This window comes from Sardina pilchardus, chromosome 24 (genome assembly GCF_963854185.1).
Source record: "Sardina pilchardus chromosome 24, fSarPil1.1, whole genome shotgun sequence".
Lineage (NCBI taxonomy): Eukaryota > Metazoa > Chordata > Actinopteri > Clupeiformes > Clupeidae > Sardina > Sardina pilchardus.
Window position 1 is genome coordinate 23,297,355 of NC_085017.1, and position 20,227 is coordinate 23,317,581.

Here is a 20,227-nt window from a genome sequence, read left to right on the forward strand (position 1 = left end):
TGTCAATGCATGTGAAGCGTGACGAGATGACGTAATCGTTAGTGGCTTCAAATTTCAGAGTCTTGAATTGTTCAAAGACAGAGCAAAAATGGTCCGTTTTATCAACTAAAATCGGTACTCTTCCTTTAACATTAGTTAAAAAAGTAAGGACAATTATTTTACAGAGATACATCTATGACTTCTCCCAGTTTTTTCACCATAATCGTTCACAAACAACATTGAGATATGGCTTCCATTTATACAGTATACGTCATTGTAGTGAAAATTAGATTTGACTAACTAATTAAAAATGTGGTTTATATATTGCACACAAACTTCAAGGGATGTATGGAAGGAAAAATGTATGCACCACCACACCAGTGCATCTGTAAGTGCTAGGATGTTTCCCCTCCCTATCTTGTAAGAGCGAGAATGCACTGTCATGCCAACACAACAACATGCCAAAAACACAGAGTGTCTGACCTTCCATCATGATTTTCTGGCATTTACAGTATTTTCTTATTTTAGAAAGGATAACATGTTGTTTTTCCAAAGCCACACAAAAAAGGTAGAATTTCAGGTCTGTAATGCCTTGGGCATTTCTGTTGATAATTGGAGAAAAGTGGACCTTTTCATGTTGCATATGTCATTGTCATCAGCACAACCTTCCTGTTAGCTGTCAAAGGACATCATTTGTACTGTATGAGCAGATGGATATGCATTTGCATGGAGGAAGAACTTAAAAGCTCTAGTTGCATTAGGTAGCATGAATGACAGATCACAGTTAATTTAAGTGCGATCTAGTTGTCTCTCAGGTTTCCATGATCTTGGGAGTCCAGGGAAAAGTTGATTATTGAGTTAGTTTTAATTGTGTATCCAGTGAATCTTATCCTACAAAATAATTTAGAATCTAAGCAGCAGCATACATGAATGACTAACACATTATGTTATGAACTTGCAATAAATGTGCAGGACCAAATCAAACCAGCTCATTAATTGATTTTGCGAGATGCTACGATTTTGCCAGTCACTCTGAATAAAAAATGCTTGATAAATTCTTTATTTATTTAAAAAAAAATAAAAATAAAAAATCAAACCCTGTTCACTGCACCTCAAATCTTTGATTGGTCAAGCCATGAGATTCCATACCCTCTAGAGAGCCATTGCAGACTCTGGTAAACTCCCTCACAAATGGACAAACACAGATATACAGTATTCTGGTTGTTCGAAACCAAAGCGGATGCTTTGCTTGATACTTGAAATGAAAATAATCGTACTTAAGTGAATTGCTCGATAAAAAATGTCAACTTTTTTTTTCAAATTTGTTTTTAAAATCTTTGTTTGTCCCCAAGTTATCATTAGCCCAATGTTGTTGTGTTGTCATTGGAGATGCCTTAGGAAAGCGCATGTTTTTGTTTCTGCATTTGAAATGTTCTTTTAGCAAAGAATAATGATAGAACTTAACAATGAAGAATATCATGAATATACTGTATGTAAAATCTAAACATTATTTTGATTCACAATTCAAACTAATTAGTGTTGTTCATTGGTGAGTGAATGTTTCAGAACTAATAGACATTCATCTTCTTATTTTCTCAAGGTGAATTGAGGCACATGTCTTCACGTGTGACAATATTGCTTCACTCAGAAATGCACCACTACTGAACAGTAAAGGTCTGCTGAGTTCATCTAAGTCTAAAATAGCCGTCATCAGGTATTGTTTAGCGATGCACTGTGACTTGCATTGTATTGGACTGCATTCATTTGAGAGGGCTTGCTTGTTTGACTGCATTCTGATGTCTTTGGAAACCTGCATTTTTGTGGGCATGTTAGAGTTGCATAATGGACATGCTGTCCACTCCAATAATGGCAACATGATAGGAGAGGGAGGACCTGCCATTCACATCACCATGACATTGCCCCAGTGATATTAATGCCTGATGCAAAACAATCACCATGCTTTGCCTGTTGGGATGAGAAGCAATATTATAAGTCAAGGTGTGTGTAAAAGAAATAGGGTCACCACGTTTTTGAAGATATTACCAGTTTTTATAGCATAACTGTACAACAGACAGTTTGTTTATATTTTTGCCTTTAAATTGTATACCTTCAAACTTGTTCATGACTTTAACTAGGCTATTTGTTTGCCCCAATCATACCAGTATATCAACTTTTGTGCAGGACCACCAAATGACTAGGCCTATGTAAATTATTGTATTATAAATAGGCTTTATTTGCATAGAAGTCTTACATACCAAACAAATATTTGTTCCAAACGGTTCTACCATAGACATAGGCTACATGGGTTCTACTCTTTGGTTTCAGCACACTGCTCCCCGGGCGCTGCTGGTTGGGCAGACAGCTCACTGCTGGGTCCTCACTGTGTGTTCACTGTGTGTTCACTAATTCGGTTAAATTGGGTTAAATACAGAGACCGAATTTCCCTCACGGGATCAAAAAAGTATATATACTTATTATACAGTAAGGAGCACAGTGTCCAGGTTGTTATGCATGTTGGTAACGTGAGCTAGGGCTATGTCTGTGGCACCATTATAGATTCTTATCTCTCCTCGATCAGGTATGACGTTGACAGATAACAAATGGAGTCTTTGATCTCTGTGATTGTTTTTTAGACATGCTAAGCCTACTGTAGGTGTCTATCTATGCTAGATGCGACCGTCAGTGATTATGGGAGTGTCCGCGAAGTTCTTGCGCCCTGCACGCTGCCACACCTGCACCTGAGAGCATGTTTCACATGGCGCCTCCTCTTTGGTACTTAGTATATAAACTGTGAAAATGCCGGTTGTCAAAGGCGACCAGTTCTGATGGTAACCGGCCAGGCCAGGAAGACTATACTTTAAATATATGTTAAGCCAGTGAAACTCCCGTATAGATTGGAAGCTGGATTGTCTATTCTGATCATGACGCGCACACGGCGGCACACGCATCTGTCGCTTGTGGTTTGTCTTATCCTCTGTTATTCAGGTAGGTAGCCTATAAGACGCGATCATCTTTCTATTGTACACGAAGAATGAATGAGAAAACATTTGTATGCATTTGTTTACATTTTCTTATTTGAATTCGCACAACCCAGACCTCTATTCTGAACATGTTATGTTGTTTTTACATTAACTTAGATGCTCAGCGAGTGTACAGAATTAATCCGCACGCTGGAAGCCTTAATGGAGCAACAAGAATCACCATAGAAGGGGAAGGTATGAAAGCACTGGAAATCAAACCTACAAAGTCACTTAGTTATCCACTGCCCTGTAGCCCTGTATCTTTTGTTACAGGCACTATTTGCCTTTTTGTTTTCTTTATATTGAATATTTAGTGTTGAAAATGCCCATGGCCTTACAAACAATTACTTATAAACCATGTCAATTTTAAGGTGATTTTGGCAAAACAAACCAGTTGTGATGTACAAATACAGCAATTACCCCATAGGCTGTTACAGGCACTATTTGCCAATTGTTTTTCTTTCTATACTGAAGTGTTGAAAATGACCATGGTCTTACAAAACTCACCAACAATTGCTTAAACTACAAGCCATGTCAATGTTAAGACAAACCAGTTGTGATGTACAAATCGCAGCATGCAAAATGAAATGGCAATAACATAGATCTGGAAATAACCTGGCTACCTGAATGTTTCAGGTTTTGCTCAGGAAAATCAGTTCTCTCTGAACCCTGATGATGCAGACTTTGGAAACAGTGTGACGCTGGTGTCCAAGACCAGGTCCATCCCGTGTGACGTGGAGCGGGACTCCACTCACAGCAATCAGATCTTGTGCTACACAAGGTACGGCCATGAAAAAGATGAAAAAGTCCTTGATTGCTTAATTAGCCAGTTATTTTCCAAATGTCATAAGATCCATGTGGTTAACTGATTGATACTGATGGATGAAGAAATTTACATGAAAAAAAAAAAGTAGTTTAGTGATTGATTTTTTTCTCATTGAGACAATACACCAAACCCGGGAACATTAATTTTGTTGCTTCATGATACTGATGTACTTTCATACTGTTGACACAGGGTAATATAGTACTCGTACCTCTTTGGGGGAAAAAAAGAGATACATTTTTCTCAAAGGTTTTCATTTAAATAATAATAATAATAATAAAGACATTTAAACAAAATGTCACACATTTACACAAATATATATACCAAAGCAAATAAATAAAAAGTGTAATGTGCGGCCCTCAGAGCGATGCCCAGGGATGACTACCACATCCGCGTCAGTGTGGACGGCGTGCCTATTCCCACCAGCCGCATGTGCAATGGGTGGTACACCCACTACATCTGCAGCTTCTATGTGAGTACGGTCTTTGGTATTATATGCCCTCAATGGTGCCTTCCAGGCAGCGCTGCCTTCAAGGCACTACTCCCCTCAGCTTTGGGGTAGGATGAGGGTTGAGGGGGTTAGGGTTAGGAATAGGGTAAAGGTAGTGCCTTTTAGGCTGTGCTGCCTGGAAGGTGCCGTTGGGGGCAAAAAAACACCATTGAGCATGTGAGTACACAGTGACATGTGGAACAGTCATGTGGTTTTAATAAAATGTTATGACACGCTACAAGTTTGTTTTTTTTTCTGTTTGTCTGTTGTTTGCTGTGCATATTTTACAGTGGAATACATAACCATACTTATTATAAGTATGTTTTAGATTACATTTACTAGATGCTGTTTAGCGTCACAATATCATGTCATTAGGTTTTAACATGGAGTGAATTTGTGTCTTTTTAATGCAACATGTGTAATGTCCCTCTTTTGCGCTAGGGGTTAGGATGATATACATTTGTCAGGATGTTGATGCAGGTGTCAACATAAAAATAAGATCCAGTAAAAGAAAAGAAAGACATTAAATGAGATACAGTATACCTTAAAAAACATAAAACCACAAGCAAGCAGCAGGAAAAAGGATGTAAAAGGATGTAAAACCATTTTCTGACTGACCTTACAGGCGCGTTGGTGGGGCACTCCCACTATCTGGAGTACAAGTCCAAACACAGGATTACCAGGTAACCCCCCCCCCCTCCCCATTCCCTTTGATTACACAGTCTCAGGATGTGTTGGCTGTCCAACCACACTGGAATGAAATGTTATTCTTCACAATCGCCATGACTGTTTCATGTTTGTGGTTGCTTGCCGACTAACAGGTTCCGTGATTACAACGAGAGGGAGGATATACACTGATGTCTATGGCAGCAACACTGACACCAGCACCAATGGCCTCGATGTCAGGTTCCTGAGGTAAAAATGTGACATTACATGAAGTAATGAATGTACACAATGAGAGTACACAATATGCAAATTATATGCAAGATATTATATAGATAATGCTTATGCACCAACAGCAATTAGATATGGTAGTCCAGTAATTTTTGACCCAATTTTCCTCGGACGGGAAAGAGTTAAAGTGTTAAATATTCAATAACAAATCTGCAGGGTCATTGTGCAAAATTTAGCTACATCAGATTTGACATGACAGATATGTAGCACATTAGGCTAAGCCAGCTGCTATTGGATTTTTGATTAGAGACAAGATGGACAAAAAGTATGGTGGATTTAAATTTCAGTTTGAGTGCTTACCTTTAGTGCATATTTCACCTGCTATTCCTAGTTTCCCTATTCCAACTATTGCTAAACAAATTGCATGACCATTATGAAAACTCATTATTTTCACTGTTGACATTTGATATTGTTTCTATTACTATTATGCTTCATGTTGGTTTTACAACTTTTATTTAAAACTATTATTTCTAACTAATGAACATGCATGCTCATATACTGTAAGTTTCTTTGGACAAAAACGTCTGTCAAATTCCATGATCATAAGCATGACTATTTTGTGTTTTCTCAGGGCCTACATGGGTGGGATGCCTTGTGAGCTGCTAAAGCCCAACTCTGATGAACTGTGAGTTGGTTTCACACAATTTGCATTCTGTTCTGTTGTGGGAGACGTTGTCTTGCATAGGGGTTTCGTTTGACCAATTTGAGTTTCACATAAGTAGATTCATATATGGCTGAATTGAGGGGTTAAGCTGCAATATTATAGCTGTATATCATAATTAGTAGTTATACACTATGTCATTTATTTATTTAGAAAAATAACATAAATAAATGCTTCTTGAACCATACAGAATTGAACTCACTGGACATGGCTTAAGCCTACTCCTACACTAAAAGGTCGTTCTCAGTGTCGTAATCCATATCCACAAAACTATCTCTATAGGCTTCCGTCTGCATTCTTCACTCCACTTTGGGGAAAGTAGAGATGGTGATTTATGTAGTTCTTTTTTGTCTTGCTCAGGTATGGTCTGACCCTGGACTCTGAGACAAGCCACTGGGGATACATGAGCTGCGCAATGACTGGAACATACATCGGTAAGAATTAAGATGGCAGCAACAACAACAACAACAACAACAAGCAAAAAACAAGCAAATGCACACACACACACACACACACACACAAGCAAACAGATGACACAGTTGAATTGCGTGATACATTGCTTTGGTATGCATTTCTGAGATCTGATGCAAATAAATACCCAGTTACATTATGTGACCTTAATAGCTTGACTTTGGTGTCATGATAACAATGGTAAAGTAACCATTATGCGAAACACAAATCACTGGCTCACCTCACTTCTCCTCATCTGATCCTTCTTAGGTCATCATAACCTGAGTTACATTCTGGACAGTAGATACGGAAGGTAACTTTAGATTTATGACATTGCCTTTTAAAGTTGTTCATAGAAAAATGTATTTACACACATTGTTTGTTGCTTGGTTTACTTTCCTATTATAATTAAATGTGCTCTTTAGAACGTCTAATAACATTTGATATGTGCACACCTATGAAGTAGTTCTATATCAATTCACCAAACTACATTAGGAAGAACGGTTTTGACATTGTTATCAGTTGAATTTTAATGTTGCTATTGAACTATTTTCACACGTTTCTTTGTGATCTTTGTATTTCAGGAGTATGCCTGAGAGTAGAGTCTACTTTGTCTCTGGCCTGAACAAACTCTCCATGTTCCAGACATATGCAGGTATATATGACAAAAAAAAAACACACTTGCATAAATGACCATAACCTTGCATGCATGGATAACGTTTAAATTGCCTATTGGGACTCCAGCATAGGGATCTTGTTTTTGATATATGAGCCCATGCTTGTGTGTATACCCTGCAACTCTAAAGTTGCCGTATAACATTGTTCAGGTTCCACAAGTATCATCATACTCACAGCACAATACAGTGTCTTAAGTCTTGGAATCACTAACACTATCCGCTATCGCTCTCACACACTGAACACACACTGATGATGTTGGTCTGGTTTTATTTCCGTTTCCAGAGGTGACGGGAGTGTCTCCCTCTGAGGGCAGTGTGCTGGGCGGAACCCTGCTGACCATCCACGGACGTTACTTTGATGAAACAGATATGCCAGCAGCTGTTATGGTCGGAGGTAAGCTTAATTCAGACAGGCGGCTAGACAGAAAGATAAAAATGGATGAATGGATGGGTTGATGGATAGATCAGGCTCATGGGAACAAAAAGTACAAACCGTGTGTAGAATAAACATGTCTACTTCTAGAGTACATACCTAGAATGAAATGACTGATAGCTCTGATTCACAAAGACACCTTCATCTCTGACTGCCTTCTGTTCAGAGTGACAGTCATAAGTTATAGCCATTGTTCCATTGTGTGTGTATAGCTATTGTTGTTATGCTGTGTTGTCGGTGCAGGCGCTGAACAGACAGACAGTGCCTGTAGTCTTATCAGATGTGGGTGTTACTGAGTACATTGCTTCTCTTCTGTCATCAGGGCAGAGATGTGAGGTGCTGAGCGTGACTGATGACAAGATTGTATGCAGGACACCTGAGCACAGGTGGACCAACATGACGCTCTTTCCAGGTGAGGCATTACCCCCTGTGTGCTGCTGTGATGCTATGTGTGTGTGTGTGTGTGTGTGTGTGTGTGTGTGTGTGTGTGTGTGTGTGTGTGTGTGTGTGTGTGTGTGTGTGTGTGTGTGTGTGTGTGTGTGTGTGTGTGTGTGTGTGTGTGTGTGTATGTGTGTGTGTGTGTGTATGTGTGCGTGTATGTACTGTATGTATGTGTGCATGCATGTGTCTATGTTATTGCGTGTGTGTGTGTACATTTTCCCCTCCCCCCCTGTGTGTGTGTGTGTGTGTGTGTGTGCGCGCGCTCTCTGTGCTTCTCCATTGTCACGCCGACTTATCTAGTAAGCAGCCTCGGGTGAAAGAGTGTCAGTCAGTGCGATGATGTCAGCGCCCCTCGTCCCTAACGCGGCGTTAGAGTGCTGAGATGATAACACGCTATTGTGTGGCGTCCATCAGAAACAGATCTCAGACCTGCTGATGCATAGCACACAGCGTACTCAGAGGCACCTGTGCACAGCAAGAAAAACATGTGCCTTTCACAACAGTGTGGCCATCAGCACCAAAGGTTTTAGAGTGCGCAATAGTTTAACAGATGTAGTGACACTATGAAATATGAAGAAAAAAAATGGTCACCGCCTGGATTTAACTGAGCAAAGAGGTAAGAGCTTCCCTGTGGGGGCAGTTCTATGATCTGGGATTGCTGCAGTTGGTCAGGTCTAGGATCAGTAAAGTTATGTGCCCAAAGAATGAGGTCAGCAGATTACCTGACTACCTGAATATATTCAATGAGCAGGTTATTCCATCAGTGGATTTTTTTCTTCCCTGATGTTACGGGCCTATCTCAAGGTGACAATGTCAGGATTCATCAGGCTCAAGTTGTGAATTGTGAAGTGGTTCAGGGAGCGTGAGACATCATTTTGAGACATACTTTTTTTGGCCAGGCAGTGTAAACCGTCTATCATCTACAGTTTACTCCTCAGAGAATTGTTAAAATGTGTTTCAGCCTTTACAAATATCTGCAAAACTAATGAAGCCCCCCCCCCCCCCCCACACACACACACACAAACAAACACACACACAGGTGGCAGAGGTATAAAGATGGAACTGTGGAATGAATCTATTCCACGCGACCTGGAGGATGTTACGCACCAAAACTCCAGCTGGCCAGACCACCAGGGTAGCTGGCTTGACTCCCTCACACACACCTACCCCGATGAGATCCAGCGCTTTGTCTCCAAGCTGACCGGCTTCTTCGTGCCCACGGAGACTGACCGCTACAGGTTCTTCGTTAAAGGAGATGACAAATACCTCCTGTACTTCAGTCTCACTGGGCGCCCTGAGGACAAGGTAGACATCTTCTTCTCTTGGGTGTCATCTCGGGGGTTTTATGTGAAATACTCCTAAGTGGTTGGAAGGTCTATGCTTTAGTCTTTAGTCAATAGTTTGCATAATACTTTTTCAGACACCATAAGCTCACCTTAAGGGCCAGATTTGTTAAGTGACTTTTAAGCATCACCGCGTTGCAGCAGTGTTAACAGACGCCGTTTCAGGGCTTTAAATTGACAATGCGTTTAATGCATCTGACCTTTCTACAATCTATTATGGCTGACCTCTCTATAAAGCTACCATACTTTATGCATTAAATTAAATGCAAAATGGAGATGTGTCTGTGCTTCAGGAACTCATAGGATACAGGACCGGCCACACCAACAGCTTCTTCTCCTCAGCCTCCCAGGCTTCCTCTGGCATGCATCTGGAGAAGGGAAAGGCGTAAGTGACTATGAGTCTAAACAGTCTGAAAGAGACATATTTCATGGAACATATATGTTCATTTGAATTTGATACCAGTAACAAGTTTTAAATCGACATGTATTTCCACGAAATAGTCAAATATATAATTTTTAACATTTGATACAGTACGTTGTCTAAGTCCTTTTTGCAGCTAAATACGGGTTTATGAGATTTGTAGATTATCGCATTCCATTGTCCCAACTTTTTTCTGTGTCGGGGTTGTATGATCAGATACTGTCAGTGTTCTCTCAAGATGTCCCTACAATTCAAACCCCTCCATTTTGTCTGTAGATACTATGTGGAGGCCCTCCTTCAAGACTGGGGCGGTACAGGCTTTATCCAGGTCGGCGTCTACAAATGGAAGAGCCCCTTCACCCACGAGCAAGCCGAAGAAGCTGTGAATGAGAAACAGATTTTGTACACCAGATACGACGTCTTAGAAGAGAAACAGGTCAGTGCAATTAACACAGACATACAGATTGTGCACATGCAACAAGGTGCATACAACATCAATGCTTTATTCCTCAGTTGAAATATGCTATTTGTGGTGACTGTGATTGTGTGAGCAGCGATTGTTGATTATTAATTATCACTAACTTTTGGTCATTACACTATCAAGACTGTAGATGTATTGCTGTGTCATTGTTGTACAGCATCAAGGCATGCTGTTACTGTAATGAGACAATGTGGGTACAATGTAGAATCAGTTTAAGCTCTGTCGGCTGCTATGATCTGTTGGTTGTTTTGATCCAAAGAGCATGTATTTCATCATGCATGTCTGGTGCCTCCTGATGTCACTGTTATTCAGGCCCTGTTTTAAGTCTGATTTAACATACACAGACAAGACAGTTGCACACCAAGTCTATATTTTTCATCATCATTTTTATTTTTAATTTGCCAAATAAAGAGCTTTGAGGGAGGAAACTTCATTCACTGACATTATGTGATGGATGGACGAATGCATAAAACCCAGATAATAAAAATGTATTTAAACTTGTATGGTGGACCAGTGTTTCAGAGTCAGGGTGTAAGCATGATCAACACTACGTGAGGTTGTTTTTATTTGTACAGATGCAGCATCTTTGTGTGCACTGGCCTTTAATCATGTGCTCTTGTGTTGTCCAGGTGCTGCATTTTGAAGGCTGGGGCTCAGAGGAGACTCCAATCAAGGAGGTCCAGCAGGTGACTGTGAGCAGCACCTGCTTCTCCTTGGGAACCTGTGACTCCACCTTCTACACCTTAGGTTACGGAGAACACAAGACAGGTAAATGACCACTATTAGGGTCATACTGCTTTACCTGAGTGATTATCACACCTTAGCCTACAGAGAACATGTGGCAGGTAAACCACCCCTATTTGGGTTGAAGTACCTCAGTCTCACCTATTACAGCCTAGCTATTACTGTGAAGGACATAGAATAGGTAAATCACTTCTAGGGTTTGAATTGACACATACCTACGGCAGCGGATTGTCATACTAGCTACAACCCTATTTTAATGGTTGAAATGACTGACACAGTGCAAAACATTTTAACATTTATTATCTTCTAAATATAGCTTAAATTGAAGGAAATTCAGCTGGATGGCTCACCCGGACGCAAGTCTAGTAATAACCGGATCGCTCTAATGCCTTGTGTCTGTATGCTCATGTTATGCTGATTACAGGACCCATTGCAGTGAGTGCATCAGCCGATGAGGTTGCAGCCGCCCTGGATGGCCTGTGGTCGATTAAACCCGACTCTGTTGCGGTCACCAAACAGGATCGCGGCACACAAGCGGAGTACACTGTGACCTTTGACTCCGAGAGAGGTGGGTGGGACTGCTCACATCCATCTGATCCACAAGTCTAGTTTGTCATTGAGAAGGCAGATCTATGTTACTTAGTTTACAAGCGCTTTTACGCGCCTCTTTTGTGGGGACAGGTGTGTCGGATTAGGTTAACCAGTTATACTTAAAAGAGAGAATCCCGCACACTGTCCATTACGCATGCAAACATTTTGTTCATGACGTTTCGGTCATAGACCTTCCTCATATGAAAATTCACCTGAGGAAGGTCTATGACCAAAACGTTGTGAATAAATGTTTGCATGCGTAATGGACAGTGTGCGGGATTCAGTCTGCAGGAAAACTAGCAGATCTATGTCCATCAGATTGTTGAATTCAAGTGTAGTTTATCATATTGACAAAACAGATTTACATTATAGACGTCAAGCCTAAATTGTCAAATCAAAGTCAGATCTGCTTTACTATGTTTAAGTGAAGTTGGTCAGATTGCAGGTCTATAAATAACTTCAGTCTGTCATTGAAAACCAGATCTACATTTCAGACGTCAAATCTAGATTGGGTCAAACTGAATGCAGTGTGTAACCTTAGTTTTGAAACGTATATGTTTTCCCGCAGGTGATTTTGAAAGCCTAGACTCATGGAGTATGGGGAGCAATGTGAACGTGTCTGTGAGTGAGGTAACCAAGGGAGTGGCCAGTCTGGAGACCTTCACTCTGCTCTGGGGGGGAGTACCCTCCGCCCCCATCTCATTCAACGCCTCCGAGGCAGAGGTGTGTGCACACCCCTCACGCCGAAATCTCACCACAGGCCGTCAGAGTCATCATCAGAATACAGTTTAAAGCTGAAATATACACAAACAGATACAGTAGTGTCTTTATAAAACATGTGTATACATGCTCATATGTGTGAAAATATTAAATTCAAATGGTACTGTAGTACAGTAATAGTGATAGTAATATGACTGACTACTGAAAATCATGCTATTATTCAACACCATACTGCAATGATAAATTCAGTGAACATGGTACAAATGATGTACGCACACACCACACACCAGACAAATCCGATCACTGGTATTTTGATTTTATATATGAGCGATAATAAGCCTTTCTCTAAGAAGGACTTAGCTGAAGGACAATTCCCCTTTCACTCGTGCCTGACTTTTGTGTCCTTCGCCTCTCTTGTCCCCTGCAGGTCCAGGGTGCCCTTGAGGCAATGCTGCACGCCGAATGCCCTGCCGATGTGCTGACTATGGAGAGCTTCACAGTCAAATACCACCGAGACTATGAGGATGAACACACCGGGGTGGGTGGAGGATATACAAAGCTCACTGAGAATAATGGCATACTGTAGATCACACGTGGCTCAGATTTTCTTGACCTTTTTACGGATTTCATAGACTGTAGTTACAGAGAGGTGTTTTTTTAGTAACCTTGGCCCAGAAAAAAAAAACATTAACAGAAACTGAGAGTGAGGCATACTGTATCTATGGAACACATCATACTATTAAGTGCTCCACAGAGTGAAAAAAAAGTGAGATTTGTCTTTCTGGGTCACACATCATATTAGATCACAATCCCTTCTTATTACCAGCCTGCAGACACAGTGTAGTAATAGGATGCCCCCCTCACTGCAAGGCCCTACCGCTCCCCAGGCTGGAAACGCCTCACCTTCATTATGTGGTTCATGTGAGCCGATACTCTTGAGGCTTGAGATCTTATGGCTGGCTTGGCTCTCTTAAATTGAGGGAGAAGATAAAAACAAAGCTGAAATTACCTACAATTTGATTTAGTTTTTTCAGCTACTTTTGCATTGCTCTTTGTTGTTTTTATTTTGTCTTTGGGTTTGTAAAATGATTGTTTTGGTTTTTCACGGCTAGTTTTAGTTTTAGTTGTTGTTAACGATAATAACTCTGATTTGGCTTTGTGGTTATGCAGTTCTCTGAGGACAAATCTGACAAAAGAGGGACACTGGTTAACGACACTGATGCCTTCTGTGGACGCACGTCACTGATGAACCCTGAAATCCTCTTCATGTCGTCCGACACCAAGGAGTCTGGGGGGAAGTATGGAGAAGTGAACCTCGGACAGGAGGGCACGGTAAGGAGCCATTCCTACTCAGTCACTCTGAGCTGTGCTGTTCCCTGTCATTAACTCAAGCAATTCATCATGTAGAAGTCTAAACAAGTAGATGCAGTTTAAAGTGGTGTCTGTGTGGCTTTGCTGGCCTAGGTCATGAAAACATTCAAATTCCAGTCTTCTCTTCTCTGTGTTTCTCTTCTCTTTTCTTCTCTCCTTTTTCCACTGTCTTCTTTAATCAATCACTCCATCATTCGTGTGAACAATGTCCAACATAAACACACTCCCACTCTCCTTCTGTTCACAGCTCTGCTTTGCCTACAAAGGAGGGATGAAGAGCGAAGTAGGAGTGAAGTTCTCTTACATAGACAATGATGGTGCCACACAAACTGTCACCGCCCAGGTTCCCCTAACACCTAATCAGGATCCAGGGTACGCTTGCAATCAGGCAAAAAAAAACGGTCAGATCATTCTTTTATAGTGGACGTAGTTAGCATTGATAAATGACCAATCATTGTTTGTTTGGTTTTTTTCCCTCACAGCTGGCACTACACGTGTGTTGACCTGATGACCTCGCTGCAGACCGAGTACACCGGTAGGGACTACCAGATGACCGAACTGCATCTCTCCAGCGCTACAGAAGGGGACGAGTACTATGTGGATGCTGTTCATCTCGGGAGAAGTGCTACAGTGTTCGATAACAGTATGTTGCATTCCTCATCCTCCACCTCTTCCTCCTCCTCCTCCTCCTCCTCCTCCTCCTCCTCATCCTCCTCCTGTTCCTCCTCCTCCTGCTTGTGTATCCACTTCACTGTGCCCAAAAAAAGTGATACACTTGTAAAAAGGCCCAAGCAGCCATGTCCAATGTTAACTGTGTGTGTGTGTGTGTTGCATGTGTCTGTCTGCTCCAGTGGTTCTCCAGAGAAGACGGCCCGCTGCCCTCGCTCACTCGGGTCACGCCATCGACACCCTCAGCGTGGTCAAAACTGCAGACGGGTCCAGTGTCAGCTATGAGATCACCGCCGCACCCTTCAACTGTGCCTATGACCTGCCTCTGATGGAAGTCGGCTTTCTGCAGGTGAGAGAAAAAAACGTGTGGGAAAATATGTACTGTAGTAGACCTTGTGAGGTGTCACTTGGTGTGTCTGTGTGGTATATCATGGGATCAGATGTTGCGTTGATTCTGTGATAAGGATACATGTGTGGCTACAGATCAGTGAAATTAGGTGTTTGTGAGGTGATTGAAGACACTAATCATTAGTGTCTTCAATCACCTCACAAACACCTAATTTCACCTAATTAGTGACTATGGATCTCAAAATCATCACTAGTCTTTTTGGTACCATTCTGTTGAAATTGAAGTTCAGATTTGAAAAATTGTATATACAGTAACGTATTGCTGTACATCACCTTGATCAAAGCCAATCCTTATGGTTGGAATGACCAGTGCTTCACAATCCAGACCCGCACAGTGACACTGTTAACAGAGGTGAAGCTTATCTGAGCGTTTGTCTCTCTTTTTTTTTAAAGTATATTTTTTGGGCTTTTTGCCTTTATTTGTATAGGAAAGTAGAGAGAGACAGGAAGCAAGTGGGAGAGAGAGAGATGGGGTGGGACTGGGAAATGACCGCAGGTCGGACTCGAACCTGGGTCCCCCGTGGACACTCGGATCCGTACATGGCACGAGCGCTGTAGCCTGTTGCGCAACAGCACCTCCGAGCGTGTTCGCCTCTTAATAGTTGTGTCCTTATTCCCGTTGATGCTTTAGGGGATGCACGGTAATATGTCCGACAGTGAAGCGTATACACAGGGGAGTGCCAAGGTGACTGTCACCCGTACCCAGAAGGCGAGCCCCCCTCTGAAGGGCACCTTCGACATTGAGATTTACGGACGGCGTGTTGAAGGTAAAGTATGACTTTCAGCATTTATGTCATCCTATGCATAAATGTCTCTACGTATTGCATTTTTTAAATGAAAGGATCTCGGATGACGTGTTGACATGAATGTTCGATACATGTAGAAGTATGCAAACAATATTAATCAACGGTGCAATGTAAAAGTAGGCTATAGTGAATTTATAATTACTTGTAAGATGTTAATCTAATACAGCTGGTGATTTAAAACTCATTTGACCTTCTAAAGGACCTATGGATTAACCTCTCAGGCCCACACAATAAGTGCTTAATTACATGAAGCCCCTCCCGGTCTAACATACGGTTATCTCATAGGCCTGGCAGTGGACATATCAGCAGAGGATCTCAAGTACGCGCTGCAGTCCATTCCAGAAATGGGCTCCGTGGCGGTCAAAGGGTCAGGAGACTGCAAAGGTTACCAGTGGGTCATCACCTGGCTGACCAATCCTGGACGTCAACCTGTTCTTCAGGTGAGTGTCCGACCTTCAATATGAGTGTTACAGATTGTTCATCCTGAGGGCAATTTCGAAATGTAAATTAACAAAATTACTTTTTAAGGGTAATTTAGAAATACATTGTCTATGTACTGTACTGTAATGCCTAACTCAATACCCAAAGCCCTCATCAAAAACTTATCAAAACCATTATATAATACCTTCTTGATAAGGCAGCAGCTACTTTTAATTGGCTGGATTATGGAAATGTAATCTTATTGATAAGAATTCAAGTTGTCAGTATTCATGTTTTAATTCATATTCATATTTAAAATGGGATGAGTTGTTCATGGATGAGGTCTGCTTCATAGGCTGCCTTCCTTCAGGTCAGACATCATCATTACTAAAGTGATGATGAGATCACAGTGAACTTGTGTGAGTGGCTTCAACAAGGAACTCACTGTTTAATCTGTCTCTGGTATCTGTAATTAACTCATGCTTAGGTGCCCACAACAACGCATACTGTATCTCTGGACAGTGCGTGTCTGTGTCTGTGTCTGTGTCTGTGTCTGTGTCTGTGTCTGTGTCTGTGTCTGTGTCTGTGTCTGTGTCTGTGTCTGTGTCTGTGTCTGTGTCTGTGTCTGTGTCTGTGTCTGTGTCTGTGTCTGTGTCTGTGTCTGTGTCTTTATTTGTGTGTGTGCCACCATGAGACCCAACCCATGTTTGTTTTTGTGTTTGACTTGTCTTGTGTTGTGGCCACCGTCAGGTGAATGCCTCAGATGTGACTGGAGTTGATCCACGGGTCTTTGTCAATGTCAGAGATGAGGGAGGCCTGTTCATGCAAAACATCAGGGGAGATCTGCTACGCGTCCCAGAATCCAAACCACAGGTACACTACACATACTCCTATGAAATTATAGACACACCTCCTAAAGAATGGCAGACAGACAGACTGACAGACAGATAGACATGCAGACACACACCATGCCAATAAGGCACCTTTGAACTGAATTGAATTGAATTGAATCGAACTTAATTGAATTGAATTTAACTGAATTGAATTGAATCAAGAGAGAGAGAGAGAGAAAATACCGTTCTAAGAGTGAAGTACAGAGAGGAGTCATCCAAGAGAGACCCAAGGGGAGTCTTTGCATGGCTAACACCAGCCATTTGAATATGTCGTGTGAGTTATCCGTTCCCATCGGCAGCATTGGGAAGGCCACAGGGGATTAGTGCTTGTGGTTTAGGTAAATAAGTTGGAGTTATTATGCCCTGGTACCGAACAAAAGGAAATTCAGGCTTCAACATTTCTATGTTTTATTTAAAATGCAAGGAATATGAAGGTTACCAGGACTGTAAATCCAAACAATTAAAGATTAAAAAAGAGAGATACAGTACATCTTGATTTCCAGCGGACTTTCAAAGTGAAAGTTATGTGACTGATGTTGAATTGTTGTCCCAGCAACATTAATGACTAATCAGAAAATGTAGTTACGCAATTAAAGACAATTTCATACAAGGGCTTGCACATACATATGAGGAGTCTGTGATTATTCCTATCAGCCATAGTCGAAGTGGCTGAAGGGCAGTTTTACTATGAGTTTGTTTTCTCCTAGGTGGAGGTTCTGATCAACGGCATCGCATCCAAGTGCTCAGGAGACTGTAGCTTTGAGTGGCGTGAGGACAAGACCCCCCTGGTCACTGGCATCTCCCCCTCACAAGGTAAATGCATCAGCCTGCAGTGTCCTTCACGATAGGAGGTTCACATACGTTTCAATGGGTAGACTTGATTTATTACGTTAGTGTTATTATTTACTTCACTGAATGCGTATGTAAGTCATTAAGTCAGTGATATTTTGGTTGTCAGAAAGGCACTTCATATAACAAAGTAATTATGATTGTGTTTTATTATTGTATGCATGAATTGTAATAATACATGTAATAAATCTTACGTAAATCTTTAAAAGTGTAAATGAAGTTTAGATTTTATAGACTTTTCTGAAGTTTGTGGTGAATTTTTATTCCTTCAGGATCGAACAGTCTTGGGACAGTGCTGACCATCAGTGGGACTGGTTTTGATGACGACAACGCCACTGTTTGGATCGGACACACAGAATGCACCGTAACCCAAATCACTGGTGAGTTGGACAAATGAATGATGAATGATGAATATGTGAATGATGTATTTGTGAATGGAAATAATCATTAAAATAAAACCCAATGTTGATATCATGGAGGGGCTTTAGAATGAAGAGGTTTTTTTTTTATTTATTGTTTATTACTATTTAGTTGGTACCCGGTTTCTCAAAAACAACTGAAAGGGTCATGGTCATGGTGCAATATGAAGCATTCTGGCCATGCGTTGTTAATGCTAGAGACATAACTTCCCCTATTGTAAGTTAGTGTAGCACCAACAGTTTTGAGCTGTTATAGCCTAGGATAAAATTATTGTATTGTGTTGCTTTAAATGACTTGAAAGTACACATTTTATTTATATCTCTTAGATACAGATTCAGGTGAGGTTGTGAGGCTGAGGCTGATGGTGTATCTCTTTAGATGTAAAGATGACCCAGCATTTGTGTGACTGGTCTGGGTTCAGCCTGTAATGGTGACTGTAATGTGGTGCGCACTGTTGACGGATTTGGCCGTGTGTCCTTCCTCAGACACTCAGGTGACCTGCAGCGTTGGCCCTGCACCTGCTGGCACTTACCCCGTCATCCTGAGCCTCCCTGGTCTGGGACACGCGCGTTACCAAGGAGACCGGCCTTTCAACTTCACCAGCCAGCTCAGTGTCTCCTCCGTGTCTCCGATCGCGGGCAGCGTCACCGGTACAGTCCTCCAATTTGTCGTGATAATGATATGATAACACATTTGAATTTACCAGTCTGGATGTGGCTCACAGAATTATAGATGTGGGAGGACAGTAAGTCTCAATCATTCTCTAGCAATAGAACTCATTAACGCTTATGGTACAATGTAGACATTCTAATATAATGTACAAAGAATTACAAACCCCAAAACCAGAATGAAACCTGTTTTAAATTTGCTGTAGATCTTAACGTTAACTGTATTGTGCAACGGCACATTCCTATTTGGCAAATGTTTTACATTGCATACATGTGAATAGATGGCCATCTACAATGTACTCGTTCACATGTAATGGCTGCAATGCTCCATGGTCCGTTCCCTTGTTGTTGCAGGTGGCACAGTCCTGACGGTGGCAGGCTTTGGCTTCAGCCGGGGAACAGAAGTGATGATCGGCTCAGAGACGTGCGAGGTGCTGGAGGTGAACCTCCGCGAGCTCACGTGCCGAGTCCCCCCGGTAAGAGGCCTTGGTCCGATTTCGTCGCCCAGTGAACCGCAAAGAATACTCGCACACTCAGTGTGTCACCTGGCTCTGTCCCACGGAGCCTGGTGTGTACTTTGGTCCACTTCATCCACCCGTTTCTGCCAGCTCATGGGGTGATAGACAGGTTTATTTTGGGGAGGCTTTTTGCCTTTAAAGCATAAGACAGTGGAGAGTGACAGGAAGCAGGATGGGCTGGAATTGGAAAATAACCTTGGCCTGGGATCGAACCCGCATCTGGTCAGAATGCATAGGACTGAAATTCAATTTCAAATATTGCCCAAAATACAAATTGGCTAAACATCAGCACTGTAGCCTAGACTAGAGTATTTGTTTTTAGATTAGAGAATTAAACCCAATGCTTTACTAAGCATATTGAACTCCCTTGGTATAAAATGTGCTATGCAACTAAAATTGCCTGGCCTTGGCTTTACTAATTGTCAATTTGTCAGTTTGGTTGGCGTTTACGCCTCAGCTCTCCCACCTTGGTCTAATTTAATCGCCCAGAGAACCGTAAAGAATACCCGCATAGTCAGTGTGTGACCTGGCTCTGTCTGACACCACCAACGGTTTCCCAGCTTGTCACATTCTCAGTGTGGAGTTTTGTGTTGTTTTTCCAACACAAATTGTGTCGTTTGTTCCACAATATGTATGAAAATAACATTGTGTTGAAAATAACACAACTCGTGTTGGAAAACAACACCAACTGTGTGGTCCTTACCTAAACATATCAAGTTGTTACAGTATGTCCAACACATCCTTTTTGAGGGTGTGGTGTGTAGCCTTGGTCTCCCTTTCCCCATACATTGTGACCTGTAGGTGTACAGTACATGTAGGTGAAAGCCTGTGATACTGACAAATGCCTCGTCACACTGCCATTACAAGAACGATAAGTGTGGTGAATGTTTTCATATTTTCTACTGAGAAACAGGGTGCGCATATTCTTGTCTCTTTCTCAGATCTTCCAGTTACACACAACACAATTTGACATTCAT

General features: G+C 41.7%; 1 protein-coding gene across 1 annotated transcript in view; it reads left to right on the forward strand.

Annotated features, from left to right (window-relative positions):
- Window positions 1-2,805: 2,805 nt before the first annotated feature.
- Window positions 2,806-20,227, forward strand: part of LOC134072447 (fibrocystin-L-like) — a 48,664-nt gene continuing 31,242 nt past the window's right edge. The window contains exons 1-30 of the mRNA XM_062529143.1: window positions 2,806-2,964; window positions 3,117-3,194; window positions 3,636-3,780; window positions 4,186-4,294; window positions 4,938-4,995; window positions 5,134-5,227; window positions 5,838-5,891; window positions 6,288-6,361; window positions 6,648-6,690; window positions 6,962-7,032; window positions 7,338-7,448; window positions 7,810-7,899; window positions 8,968-9,233; window positions 9,565-9,656; window positions 9,969-10,128; window positions 10,803-10,941; window positions 11,342-11,485; window positions 12,077-12,231; window positions 12,656-12,766; window positions 13,399-13,560; window positions 13,847-13,971; window positions 14,082-14,242; window positions 14,451-14,617; window positions 15,308-15,443; window positions 15,768-15,922; window positions 16,653-16,775; window positions 17,503-17,608; window positions 17,917-18,024; window positions 18,550-18,714; window positions 19,087-19,208. Coding sequence (XP_062385127.1) covers window positions 2,901-2,964; window positions 3,117-3,194; window positions 3,636-3,780; window positions 4,186-4,294; window positions 4,938-4,995; window positions 5,134-5,227; window positions 5,838-5,891; window positions 6,288-6,361; window positions 6,648-6,690; window positions 6,962-7,032; window positions 7,338-7,448; window positions 7,810-7,899; window positions 8,968-9,233; window positions 9,565-9,656; window positions 9,969-10,128; window positions 10,803-10,941; window positions 11,342-11,485; window positions 12,077-12,231; window positions 12,656-12,766; window positions 13,399-13,560; window positions 13,847-13,971; window positions 14,082-14,242; window positions 14,451-14,617; window positions 15,308-15,443; window positions 15,768-15,922; window positions 16,653-16,775; window positions 17,503-17,608; window positions 17,917-18,024; window positions 18,550-18,714; window positions 19,087-19,208 — 3,588 coding nt within the window. The 5' untranslated portion in view covers window positions 2,806-2,900. The remainder of the gene's footprint in view (window positions 2,965-3,116; window positions 3,195-3,635; window positions 3,781-4,185; window positions 4,295-4,937; window positions 4,996-5,133; window positions 5,228-5,837; window positions 5,892-6,287; window positions 6,362-6,647; window positions 6,691-6,961; window positions 7,033-7,337; window positions 7,449-7,809; window positions 7,900-8,967; window positions 9,234-9,564; window positions 9,657-9,968; window positions 10,129-10,802; window positions 10,942-11,341; window positions 11,486-12,076; window positions 12,232-12,655; window positions 12,767-13,398; window positions 13,561-13,846; window positions 13,972-14,081; window positions 14,243-14,450; window positions 14,618-15,307; window positions 15,444-15,767; window positions 15,923-16,652; window positions 16,776-17,502; window positions 17,609-17,916; window positions 18,025-18,549; window positions 18,715-19,086; window positions 19,209-20,227) is intronic.